At 38.9% G+C, this 14,406-nt stretch overlaps 1 protein-coding gene across 3 annotated transcripts in view; it reads left to right on the top strand.

Moving 5' to 3' along the window:
• The window catches only part of tnika (TRAF2 and NCK interacting kinase a), a 60,742-nt gene that overhangs the window by 19,036 nt on the left and 27,300 nt on the right, over window positions 1–14,406 (top strand). For all 3 annotated transcript variants that reach the window (XM_079262650.1, XM_079262651.1, XM_079262649.1), the window contains exons 3-4: window positions 11,868–11,924; window positions 12,958–13,083. In XM_079262650.1, the coding sequence (XP_079118776.1) occupies window positions 11,868–11,924; window positions 12,958–13,083 (183 nt within the window). The remainder of the gene's footprint in view (window positions 1–11,867; window positions 11,925–12,957; window positions 13,084–14,406) is intronic.

Here is a 14,406-nt window from a genome sequence, read left to right on the forward strand (position 1 = left end):
ATGAGGCTCTATCATTTACACCATGATAAGGTGCTCTACTGCAGTATTTCACTTCAAGATGCGCTTTACGGCATGCACGCTGCAATATAAATACAAACATGGAGACAGACGGTAGCAGACGCATTTCAGAGCAGGCTAGTCCACTAAAAGAGGACCAGCCAGCCAAAACTGATGAGCGGTTGGATGCGGTTTGGATATAAAAAGACCAACGTGGAACTGACAACACAGTCCCAACAATGGACTCCACAACAACTAACTCATTTTATCCCTTGCGTAAGAATCAGGATGAACAATACAGAATAAAGAATAGAACCAACGAGCAAAAGCCGCAAAAGTAGCGTCAAGTGGTGGCGAAAGTGCTCATAATAAACGCTGCAACAGGTATTTATCCGTTAAACGCCACACGGCCATAGTTCCCAGAGATGGAAGGAGGTCACTGTTGGTGTTGCAAAAACATCTGACAAATTTACTGATGACTGACACAAAATCACACAAACAATTTTATATCGTTATGTATGTTGTTATGGGGATATAAAATGAGCTATATTGGGATATGAGATTTTGGCCATTACGCCCAGCCCTAGCTGGAAGTATCTTAAAAAATTACCCCGGGGTTTAATTACTCTTCAAAACCAGCATAGCTGTTATTGGCACAAAAAAATGTGCACTTTTGCTTAACCTTTGTTCAACCTGTACCTGCTGTAAGAAGCCACGCCACCACACAAAACTCAAGGAGTGCTAGAAGAATAATTTTCTAATAACAAAAACATCCATCCGTCCATTTTCTTAACCACTTGTTCTTGTGAAGATTCTCGGGGAAGGTGGATGCTGTCCCAGCAATCATTGCTCAAGAGGCAGGGTACGTCCTGGACATGTCACCAGTCCATCAGAGGGTCCACACAGAGACAAACAACCATTCATGCTCACATTTGTTCCTAGGGACAGTTTAGAGTAGCCAATTGACCTAACATGAATATATTTACACATACACACACTAAGGGAAAACATGATACCCCCCCAGCCGAGGCATGAACCAGCAACCCCATTGCTGTAAGGCAAAAGTGTAAAATCTTACTCAATGCCAACAAGAACAGGATGGCCGGGGGCTTTTTGCCCACTAAAGAACAGCTCTGTGGCGTACATGATAAGAAGCAAGTATTTGTATTTGATTGGTGCAGATTTCAGCCCAAACGAGTTTCTTTATGGGCGGCTATTTTTATGGGATCCAGCTTCCATTTTAGGGGATAGGGTCATACATCTGTTGGCTTGGATTTAATAACATCAACAAGAAGATTAAAAAAAAAGCTATTTGTTTGCATTACATCTGTTTATACATAAATTTGTGTTTCAGTTAATCTGGGTCACTCAAATGCTTAACATAAATGAGCCTTGCATTCAGGGAGAGGTTATCCTGTTAGTAATGATAGTGCCATCACATCAGAGGATGTATTATCAACATGACAGCAAGCATTTGCTATATTTTGACCTTACACACGAACAATGCATGCATACATACACTGAAATCTTCTTTTTAATGGGTTACAGTAGAATACAATATTATACTAAATAATGTCTCTTGTGATATGATAGACCTTGTGTTTCCTACATTTTAGTGCCAGATATCCCTTCGATCTAATTTTTTTTATGATCACAGTTGAGTATATGTGCTCATGTTTGCTACATGGGTGTGCATTTGTGCTTATTTAGCACTCCAGATCCGTCCCCTGAACCCAGATTAGTTTCATTTTCTTGCATATTTGTTCTGTTTTTTAGCCGACTCGTCTTTCAGCAGGCAAGGTAATGAGCGGCTGTAAGACTTCTGAAAGATTATCATTTCAATACGCTTCAGCTGATAGCAACGGTTCACTCAAAGTTGAATGAACGCTCACAGACGAACTCATACTTCACCACCACCCCCTCCCCCCCGCCCTCCCTCATCTATGAATGGCCTCTATTCTACAGATGGTTGCACTCATCCTTCTTTGCCTCATATTTCTTTCTTCCATCACTTCCATGCCTTTCCCACTTTCCCCTCCCACAAACTCTCTGCTTGTGTATGTTTCCCTCATCTTTACTTGCCCCACTTGTTATGTCTTTCCTCCTTTTAAATCTCATCCTGTCTCAATCTGTCTCCCCCCTCTCTCCTTGCTCATGCGCGAGTGTGAGAGCGGCCCTGGGGTGCTGCTATATTTCCTGGGTAATGCAGTAGTAGATTGGAATGGAGGCCTTTGTCACTTTTATTTACAGCCTCACTGATTTCACAACAGCAAGTGTGCGTGGACACGCACGCGCATGCTTGTCTGCGCATATTTGTGTGTGTGCGAACGTGCGCGGATGCGGAAGGATTGCAGGTGTTTGAACTGCAATGAGGTGTGTCTGGGAGTATTGCCCTCGTATTTCTCTGGGTTCCTTCTTGCAGAACTGTTTGTAATGTTTGTTAGACAAAAGTAGCTTTTATTCTGCATCGCAGCTCCTGCACCCCTCTGCCAAGCTGGCTGGGATTTGTAAACCCACCGTCTAGAACCGCTGGGTGCTGCTACAAAGGTTGCAGAGTAAAACACCACTTGTCTGAAATCCTTCAACCCTGACACAACTGGAATTGTGTTTATGTGTAAGTGTGTGTGACAGCAGTCTGGCTCCGGGACACATCTGTCACAGACAACCAATACAAAGAAAATGGGGGGGTGGGAGTGCAGGTTGCAAAGGGAGTCCAGTCCACTTTTCGCACATATTTTGTAGTTAAGGAGTCCTATAAGGGTCTGTACAGTACGTCATTACAGGTCATGGGCGAGGGGAGTGATGCATAGACGACGTTTACCTCCTGATTTTCTGAATATAATAGTGTGGATTACCAAGAGGGCACAGTTTAGGATTATGTTGTGACCCATTTCCTTTTTACAAAGAGTTTGAAATGCAATCTGTCAGTCTGCTTGGGCTTGGTAAGCCTCTCTGTACATGCATTAACATACAGTACTTAAACATATGTATTTGCTTTTTAGTTTCTTGTTTTATTTCCAATTGACACAAAGTCTGAGGCACTATGTGTTGTTTTTTTTTTTTTTTTTGCAAATACAATCGAAACTTCTTACCATGTAGTCGTTACCTAGAAAAGTGAGCATACGACTTTATAACAGTTTTGTTATGTTTAACTGTAATAACTGTTGCATGCCTTTTATTGATATGATTTTAGTGACTGCTGATAGTGATGCATGAAGTAGATAAGGGTTGTAATAAGTCCACATCACAACTAAAGAACTAGTGTGGAAGGAATTATTGGACCCCTGTTTGCAGGCCCCTTGTTTTATAAGCTTGAAGCTTCTCACATTGTTCCATTTTTCCCCATTGTAACATAGTAGCTGCTATTTCCAGCGTGTGGGTGTGGAATTGTGAAAATAAAATGTATTATTTGGAATTAATTTGCTCCTTGAATAAAAAATATGACTATTTCAGAAGCAATCGTATGTGAGATGTCGCAGCTTTGGACACATGAACAGACAGAGCAAGGTTTCTCCTTAGAATAGTGTTTAGCACAGGTGCAAGGCCACACAAGTGGACACAACTTGCCTTGTTGCCTTGTGGCATGTTTAGTCTCAAGATTTTGGCACATAGCCAGGCTTAACTGAACATTTCAGAGAATTAATATAACAGTATTCATTACTAAATTATTAAAGGGATATAACATTTATTTTAAGGAAAGATTCTATTCTACTGTATACATTTATTAAAAAGTTGGTGGAGACCTTTATTTCAAAGCAAACAAGTCAATGTCAGGTCTTCAAATTCCCTTTTAATCTGTAGGATGTGTATAAACTACTTGAAAGTATGGTATCAGTCATACTTTCTGTAGGCATGCGATAATTGTAGCAAGTAATAGCATGTCGAGTTAATGGACTAGAACCTCCAGAATCATCTATTAAACTTTTCAAATGTGGTCGAAGCAAATTAGAGGCTTGAAATCTAAAGGAGCACCGCTTTTCAAATCACAAGCTCCATTCTTTACGTAATTAGAAAGTAACATTTCGATAGCCTGTATTGACCTTGCCTCTTGACCACATCTTTTTCGTTGCGCTTTAAAATTCAGCTCTTTTACCGAGCTAGCTCCTTCATCTACTTCTTTCTCTCTCCCTCCTCTCCCCACCCCACCGCTGCCTCTTCAAAGCAACTCAGACAAATCAAGACAGTACTCACTTATTTCCTGTCCTCTCCTTCTTTCTGTGTTTGTGTGGAAGCGTGCATATTAGCGTGTGCATGTGGGTTTATTTAAGTGTCATACCGACTACACTCTGGGCCAGTGAAGACTGTTGCTAGGCTACAACAGGAAGTGTCCTGCATAGTAAATGTGTCCGAGGGGGGTGAGTGTGTAATTGTCTTGGCAAGGGCATGGATGTGCACACAAAGAAACAAAGTACACACATGCTGCAGAAGCATTGCATTTTCTGACACACACACACCAACACTGATACCTTGGAATCACAATATTCGCAAGCAGTTTGCATTATGGCTGTGGTTTGCAGCTTAGTCTCTCTGAGGCTGCAAGCTAAGAACGATGAGGAGATGCTTCCCTCTGCAGCCTGCGGCAATCATAAATGTATTTGTCAACATTTGGCTTCACCAGCAGCAGGAAAAAACTATAAAGAATCATCACAGACAATCTCCTTCTCCTTGCCTCAAGAAACACAGGCTACATGTTCTCAAATAAGGATGCTGCTTGTTTCCCCGCAACATTTTATTCAACTTTTCAGATAAAGTTAATCATAACATGCTGAATTCTGGAACAGAGATTTCTGTTCTGTTTGTAAATCATCAGGGGGGAAGAGGAAAGATGAACTTGCACAGTGAGATCTGACATTAAGATGAGTTTTGCATCACCACAGAAGGAAGGTTATGATGTAAGAGTACCTAAATCTGAGCAGGATATAATAATACTCAACAAAATATAAACCATGATGCCACTTTGGTCTGTTGGAATTAGGGAATCTGTCAAACTATTTTATTTTTAGTGCAACATCCTCCTAAAGGGTAAATTATTACCCAACCAGTGGTAAAGTAGTAATCTTTGAGGGCATCTGTCTTGCAATAAACTGTATGGGATTTGTTAGAAAGACCAAGTACAAGGTTGAATTGTTTAATTGACATTTTCACTCTGTAGCATTTTATAATCAGCTCAGGCATAGATAGGAACACTAATTTTCACTGAGCATGCTGCGGTCAGGGCTACAAGAATAGAAGCTTGCTCTCTCTTCACAAAAACACGTTTATTGACTGCAATATGTCATACGAAGACTGGAACCAACAGCTGTGACTCAGATGAAAATAGAAGATTTGCAGTTTGATTAAAAACGATCAAACTTCACTTTTTTGTGTTTATTCTCAGATGGATATTCTTGATTATCAGAAACTGTGGCCCAACATGTAGCAGATAAATGAAACCATGTCCTTCAGAGAAATTAGAGTAAGCTTCGGGAACCTTTGTAAGACCTGGCCCAGGACTAAAGATGAAAACGAGTCCTTTAGCTGAACGTGGCATATTTAGATTTTTCCTTTTTTAATTCTCTGAATTTCTCAAAAAGTAAGCCCATATGACTGGCAGTAAGAGAGTATTTAGATCAAATTGGATTGGCGGGTTGCCCTTGTTTAATGCCATTGGTTGAAAAACATGATATTTTAGTTTTCATCCACTGTGTTCTGGTGACAAATCATTACTGATTTAGAGCAGTCATATCCCTATTCTGGGACTAAAGATAAATAATAAAGGCATTGATATTTTTTTTATCTATTTAAATTGAAATTTCCTGGTACATAGTCTTCAAACAGAGGCTTCTTCACTTTTGTGGCAATAAGGACTGGCACATAAAGTCATACCCTCCCAAAGCAATATCCTCAATCAGTCATGATCTGTAATTACTATCGCAAGTAATCATGTTTATTTTTTATTGATCTATTTCATTCGGATCTTCAGTCTGTCTTTATTACACTGCACCAACTGGAATTCTCTTTGGGGATTGATAAAGGAATAGTCTGTTCTTTCCATATGAACACCTCAGCAAATGGATGGAGATTAGTAAAGTGGGGGGAAAAAATAAACATGACAAATACACCTCAGATGTTTATACTTGCTCTGGATGTGTGTAAGTGCCTTTGCTTATACATGTTCTTCATAAGGATATTGCTAAGTTTGATACTTCCATAGAGAGCTGTATTGGATTAAAAGCTTTTAGCCTTTATTTAGCCTTTTCACTAGTTTGAGTTACATCAACCTGCAAGGTCGAAGCCGAGTAATAACCCTTCCATGATACTGCAGCCTGTAGGCTGATTGGAGATCAGTTTATTATCAGTTTTCTGTCTCCATCACAGCTTGGTCATCCAAGCAGAACAAATGCAGTCAGTTTGGGCTGTTATCACTCAAACACACCTGGCCTTGTGGCATCACAGCTTCCTCGTGGATGTGTGTGTGGGTAACTGTTATTATGCTGTCTGGTCAAAATACCCCCACTGGATTTAAAAAGAGGTGACAGTTCAATGATTTGAGGCTACTTCTATTGAATTTGACAGACCTGTAATGCATCGTGTTCTGAGTATAATTACTGTTCAGAAGTATAAAGCATTGTTTGCCACACTGCATGGTTTGTGTGTTTGCATTGCTTTGCTTTGTAGCAGCAAACTGAAAAGGGTTTCTATCGAGTCTTCTGTTCCTGTCAGACATACCCATCAAGCCCAAAGCTGAACACGGTTTCGTTGGCATTAGTGTCCAGCTCAGTCATATTCATCTTGGACCAACATTTCACAGGCCACTGGACTGCGCTGTGAGGCTAGAGAGTGACAGAGATGAAAAATAGACGGGACAGGGAGAGGAAAATTAGGCGAGACATTCTGAGAATTAATGAAAAGGCATAAAGAGGAGATTGTGAGAAGTTAAGAGGGTTTAGATAATGAGCGAGAGAATCAGAGGGATAAGAGAGGTAGGCAGAGAGAGACAGAGGGAGAAAACTGCAGATCTAGGTCAGAGAAGCAACGCAGTCAACAAACGAGTGGAGGAAGGGATGAACGAGCCTGTGAGGCTCAATGCTGCTCCGTCTGAATGGGATGGATCAGAGTGAGTGGGCCATCCCTTCGAGAGACAGAAAGCGAGGATGACAGCATACTGTGTGAAATCCATTGAATTATTTATCATTATAAGGGCTACAACTGTTTTCATTTTTTATGACGGGAATTATATAAAAAAAATACACATGTGTAGGGTGAAGTTGAACCATCTCTAAAATGTGTTACTCTAATGTGCTTCAGAGTTGTGGACAAGTTCAAGTTAAAACTTCTCATATTTATGGCTTAAAATCAAGACAGAAATAAAATGACGGACATATAAAACAAAACAAGAGTACAGAGGGGTGAAATGCAAATGTTTTCATCACGGGGGGCGGACTGTACAAGCTGTGCATACAGCCAACTACCTATCCATTATCCATGTAATGGATAACAATGGTAGATTGCGATCAAGTGTGGGAACTGGTCCCATTGGGAAATGGTTATGATGGCCTACAGACCAAACAGTTTTACAACAAGGGCTCAGATGTGAAACAGCCAGTGCTGTTTCTATGCAGATTCAGCTTATGTTTCTTTATTTTACACATGGTTTCACCTCTGCATTAGGTATTCCCATGTCATGATGCCCTCTTTCCACGTCTTGCAACATTCATGTGCTGATAAACAGATAAGAAGGTAAAGCCTGTATCCATTGACCTGAAAGAGGTCCTGCTCTCCTGCAAGTGTTACAGGTTCAGGATGGCCTCTGGATATGGTTTATTACCATGAATTGTTGCACTTTGTTTCAAAATGTGGCAAACACACCTATGGCACATTGAGATGCTCAACAAATCAGTCAGCTGACAAGTTGTCCATGTTGTGCACACTCCACACAGCAGCTTCGTGGAAGCATAATATCTTTAATTTATCTTGTAATGCTAAGAATATTTACAGGGCTTTGCTGTAATTAGATCTGTAGCTTAGCACAATTAGGGAAAGGTGATGGAAGAAAACATAAACATGTTGTGGCCTGTTGTTTGCTTTTGCTTTGCAAATCAGGGAGAAAAGACTCTGATTTGTAAGGATTAGGAAAAGCTCATGGTTTGGCCAAGGTGCCTTAACAGATCAGCAGTTTGTAATGTCTGGAATGACAATCGTCTCAAAATAATGTCTGGCTAAGGGAACAATGAACGCACTGATTGTTTTAGCCGTTATCATTGTATCAGTTTTCCTCTTGAATTGCTTCAGTGTTTTTTGCCGCATGCGTTATCCTGTTAACTGCTCTATGAAGACCATTTTAATCCAGCCCTATCACATATTGGAGTTTGATGAAAAGGGAGAGGACAAAGACAGAGCAGAAGCTAAAGATAAGCAGACTGTGCTAATTCCTTTCCGATGCTCCTTTCAAACTTGGTCATTTAATAAGGCTGGATGACATTACAGCTTGGAGAGGAAGGATGAGAGGAGATGGCAGGGAGGGAAGCTGTCAGGTGGCTCGGAGTAATGAATCTTTATCCAGCTCTGATGGTATCCATGTCTAATGTCTGTTTGACACATTTACTGTCTTGCGCTCTTTGTCACCCTCTGACTCTCTCAGACACCCCCCCCCTTCCATCTGCATGTCTTTGTGTGGGTGTTTGCAAGACTTCTTCTGTCTGTATGAGTAACAGGAAAAAAAGAAGTTTTTTTTGTACTGTGCGTGTGTGTGTGTGTGTGAGAGAGAGAGTTTCTGGTTTGTAAGTGGCTGTAAATCTTTTGTTAGTTTTCAACAAAGCCAGTCCTTGTGCTGGTGGAATTGGGGCAGTCTGATCCTAATGAGAAATCCCTGCTCAATCTTTCTAGCTCTTTTACTTTCACAGAATCAAGACTGTGGTGTTAAACGTGCTTGCATGTGTGTGTGTGTGTGTATGTGTGTGTGTGTGTGTGTGTGTGTGTGTGTGTGTGTGTGTGTGTGTGTGTGAGAGAGAAAAGGGAAAGAGAGCTGCTGAACGTAGCGTCCAACCAGCCAGTGGTGCTTAGTTTGCATTGTGATGTGTAAAATTACCATATTAAACCCCCAACTTTCCTTCAGCTATGAATCAGCCAGTTTAAAAGTTGAGCTGTTTAAGGGGAAATTTAGCTTGTGGCATTAAAGTCATAAAAAGGCTTGTCATGATTCTAAAATTTCTGTAGATTATTTATTATTTACCATAGAACTATTTGATATTCCTTTTTTTTTTAATACTAGTTTTATAAATAACCCCACGGAATATTTTATGATTTACATATACTTTAACAAAGTTGATTTAAAACATACTTTAACATAGAAGGAATAAAGAATAGAAAATTATTAGGTTTTTTTGTTTGCCTTTTAGGCCGATGATAAGCTATGTCTTGGCTGGGAAAAAAAATGGGTTCATGGCATTATTATCAGTTTCATCTGGCTGCTGTCAGACAGGTAAATGAAGATTATTACAACAATTCTGCAGCCAAGATTACCTTTATCTGTAATAATTCCCATTACCTACTTGGGCCAGTTCTGGAAGTTTATTAAATATCAAATAGGATTGATATTTTTAGTTTTAAACTCCTAAAAAATGCTTCTACTTGAAACATGTGGTGACTTTTTATACATTTACTAAGGGATAAATGAATGAGGAACTTGTTATTGTTAGTAATTTGTTTTCAAAGTGAGGCCATAAAATCAGCATCTGACACTTAGCGATTTAGAAGTGAACCTTTTGCTCTAAACATCTTGGAGACTGATGCTTAATAAAGATTTTTCTGTGTCCTCATGCTGACCACCATCAGATTTGACCACACATTCTTTGGAACGCCACTGTTAATAATTATGTAGTGAGAAAAATAAATACTCACAAGCTATTTATCAGGCAAATTGAATTTTGTCAACCTTGTAGGTGCTATTGATCTGTTAAAACGACAGGAAAATACAATATGAAGTGGTGAGAATGACTAATGACCAGTGGCAGGGTGCAGGTACTGTCATGTACACGATCAATCCAGCAAACAAGCTGCAAATGTAAGAAGCAACTAACTTTTGGTCATGATTTGGATCCCATTCTTACCACGGCGTTCCAGCCTGTTTATTGACTGTAGCACATGTTATTAGAACCACCCATCCATTAAAAGCCTTAGGAGGTGCTTTAGAGCCAGACCCTTAATGCCATCTGGTTTATAACAATTCCAGAAGAAAAACAGTCTTGCCCTTGTTCTAAGTGTGTGTGTTTTCTGGTCTGTGTGTGTAAGGATTTGTTTGTTTGTATCACTGCTGCTAAGCCGTTCTGATCAGACTATAACATGCTAATCAGTTGAGTTCAGACAGGTGGAATTATTAGCTGTCTGTGGTTTTAGTATCTCTATCCCTGTTGGCTTCATTAGTTAATCACAGCTACAGATGCTCTGTTGCACATGAACTAGTTAGGCGTTAGGCTTCCTCACCCCTTAGATCCCCCAGGCATCTGCCTAGCCTTGATATTACACAATCGTTGGGTGTGTGAGTCTTTTTTTTTCTCATCCATGTCTTGTAAGATGTCTTAGATGTGGTTTAATGTGTTTCTGCTGATATTCATGAGTCTTGAACAGCACTTAATTGCCACCTTGTCGCTGGAGACCTGCTCACATGGGTTCAGAGCAGCTTAACATAAAGGTAGAAATGTTGAAACTTTTATCAGCGGAGACTAATACATTTTCATTTTACAGATATGAGCAAAAAAGCGTAACTTATTCAGTAGAGCTACTGGTGGCTGGTGTGGAAACCATTAGAGGTGACTGACAATCATGCTCCATTTAAATCTGTTTAATCTTTTGCATACAGGCGGGGAAAAGATAAATACATTTCTGATCCATGTATAACTAATATTAGAGTATTTCAGTGGTTGGTGTAAAACAATGGAACACACTTAATAGTGTTTTTAAAAATTGTTCAAATTCTTCTCAATTTAAATTGAAATATAAAGAGTACATTCTAAAACTATGCAAAAAACTGATTATAAAAAAAAAAAAAAGTATTTCATACCTGTGTTTTGTTCTTAGTGTTTGCCGTAGATGATGCCATCCAGTTGGTTTACTTTGAAATGAGGATGGGGTAGGGTTGATAAGATTAATTCCTCTTCCTACTCCAGTTTTCTTTTCTTTTCTTTTTTACATGAAATGTACTATTAGTTGTTGTAACTCTGGAGTATATTTTCTGTTATTTTTTTTGGGATTTGCCAATACATTATGAAAAAGAAAAGAGAATAAAAAATGTTGAAATTGAAATATACCTGTGCTGTAATGATTTCGACAGGTTTGATGTAAAAAGATATATTGTTAAATATCGCTGGGTATACTAAATAAGTAGAATTTAAGAGATGGTGCCTTCCTAACAACCTAATAGCTGTACATTTTCCTATTTTCAACGCAAGGTAAGTTTCTACTAAAAGAAAAAGCTATCAGTTTGGGCACTTGTTTTTCAAGAACTACATTATTCTGGTCAGATTAAAGTGAGTAAAGTTGTCAAATCAAGTTCTCTAAAAATACAACTTTACAAAACGCCCAGCTTGAGAACTGATTTTAGACAGTACACACCTTATTGTCGCACATGTTATAGTGTCAGGCTTACCCCACATTAACATTTAGACAGGATTCAGATCATAAACCAACTGCTGAGTAAAAATATGACATAATTCAGTATGATATCTAAAAGGAATGATGTACAAATGTGGTGTTTTTTGTGTTTTTTTGTGTTTTTTTTTTTTTTTTTAAAAGAAAACTGAAATGTTCACTTACAATTCTCTCTTCTTCTGTCTTTCCTGCCTCTCTTCTGTATTTGTCTTCTTTTCCTATATCTGCTTTCTTCCGTTCACCAGGGTCGCCATGTTAAGACGGGGCAGCTGGCAGCCATCAAGGTCATGGATGTCACTGGGGTGAGACCCACACACACACTCACACACTCTCTGGAACACACGCGCACACGCCCACATACCCATGCAAAGAAAAATCATCTCCAGCGATTATACGGCTGTCAACCATGTCATCTAATTATGAACGATGAGTCAGTGCTGGTGTGTGTGTGAGTGTGTGAGGATGCGTGTGCACGTGATGCAGAGGAGAGGAAATGAGGACAGGCCTATTGCCATGGTAATATTAGCTGGAGGTATTAGGACAGCAGTGTGGTCCCAGGTGTGTCTGTAAAGCAGGAGGGAATCTCAGCTATATTTAGAGATGCTCTCACCTTACGCCTCTCTGTCAGCACTCAGCTGCCAGCAAAACCAATGAAAGACTGCAGGTATGAAGCAACATGGATCTTATGAATGAGCCAATTAATATAAGCATGAACGAATGAATGAGGGATTGAACACAGAGTCTGAGAACTATGAATAGTTATGAATGCACAATTCAACACAAGTTCATAAAAAACAATGAATTAACAAAAAGAACTGTACGGATGCAAATAAATTTGCTTGCGCACAATAAGAATGAGTGACTATTAATTACTGATGAGAATTAAATGAAGGCTAAACACAGAAATTGAGAATTTAATCAGATGCAACTGTGGAAAAAAAAAAAAAAAACAGAACCGCAGCTGACTAAAGCAAATTAACACTAAATGTAATTAATCACGGCTCAGTTCTCTGACATTTTATATTATGAATAAGTGACCTCACATTTGCCATCATAACAACTTATTTCAAACAACTGGTTTTTGGCTTTGTGGCAGAAACCCTCCCTCTCCAATATGAATCTAATTAAAAAGTAATGCTGTTGTTGTGGATCATTTCGGGCCCAGCTGTGTGCTTCACAACACCCATTTTTCTGAATTTAAATGGACTCAAAATGCAAACCCATGAAGAACTCGATTGCTTTGGCTCCATGAGCATCCCATTAAGGGGTGTGTTAGGGCTCAGGAGTGGAGGTCCTGCTCTAAAAGCCTGTTGATATGTGTGTTGTTTGTCTCAGGATGAAGAAGAGGAGATTAAAGCGGAAATTAACATGCTAAAGAAGTACAGCCACCACCGGAACATCGCCACCTACTATGGAGCTTTTATCAAGATAAACCCTCCTGGCATCGATGACCAGCTATGGGTATGCATTGCATATGTGTGTGTGTATATATATATATGTGTGTGTGTGTGTATATATGTATATATGTGTGTGTGTATATATGTATATATGTGTGTGTGTATATATGTATATATGTGTGTGTGTGTATATTTGTGTATATGTGTGTGTATATATGTGTGTATATATATATATATATATATATTTATATATATATATAATATATATATATATATATTATATATATATATTATATATATATATATATATATATATTATATATATATATATATATATATATATATATATATATATATGTATATATATATATATATATGTGTGTGTATATATATATATTATATATGTGTATATATATATATATATATATATATATATATATATATATATATATATATATATATATATATATTATATATGTGTGTTTTTACATTTACATTTCTCTGTTACATCGCTACATGAAAAGGCACGAGTGCACTGATGCACACAGTAGCTGTAAGTTTGCATTTGCTCGGAGATGAATGCATGCAAGGTATATGTGGGCAAAAGATATAAAAGATGTGAATCAGTTTATGGCTGACTCGCCGCTGCAGTAAATCATGTGTTAACTAGAACTAAAGGAACTCTCTCCTCTCTGACGCTGTTGCATTCATCACACAACAATAGGATGGCACACACACACAAGCAAATGCAGAACACACACAGAAACACAACAGCCAAATTTACAGCCTGCATAATTCTTTCTGACTCAACGGCCACTTTTTTTTTTTTTCCCGCCCTTTCAGTGTGTTAGAGTGCACAGCTGTCTGAAGACTGGTTTTGCTTTCTGTATTAGCGCATGTGCTGTGGGAGCATTGTGTGTTTGCGTGTCTCAGTACACATTCAATGCCTTGATGAGGAGTTTGGCCTTTTCTTGCCAACTGCTGCTCTCCCTCTAATCAACAGGGTTGATTAGTTGGACTTGAAGCGGAGCCAGAACTGAATAGCTGAACTTTTGTCCAATGCTCTCTATGGATGTAACACTGAGATGAGAGAGAGGGGAGGATAGGGGGTGGGCTCACTGTCCTCCTCAAAATTGTTCCACTTTGAATACTCTGATGTGCCTCGATGAGTGAGGATAAGGGACAGCTCTGAGGGTTATTTGAGTGAAAAAAAATTAACAGATGTATCACACTGAGTTTTCAAGATGTGTTTATGTTTGGTATTATTTAAAACCAAAGATTTTTCCATTTCTGCTTCTTTTTTCATGTTTCTTTCTCTCACATCCACATTTTGAAGGGCTTAAGCTGCAAATAAGGAGAGGAAGAGAGTTATTTTCATAATGGAAAG

The sequence above is a fragment of the Telmatherina bonti genome, assembly GCF_933228915.1.
Source record: "Telmatherina bonti genome assembly, chromosome: 22".
Classification (NCBI taxonomy): Eukaryota; Metazoa; Chordata; class Actinopteri; order Atheriniformes; family Telmatherinidae; genus Telmatherina; species Telmatherina bonti.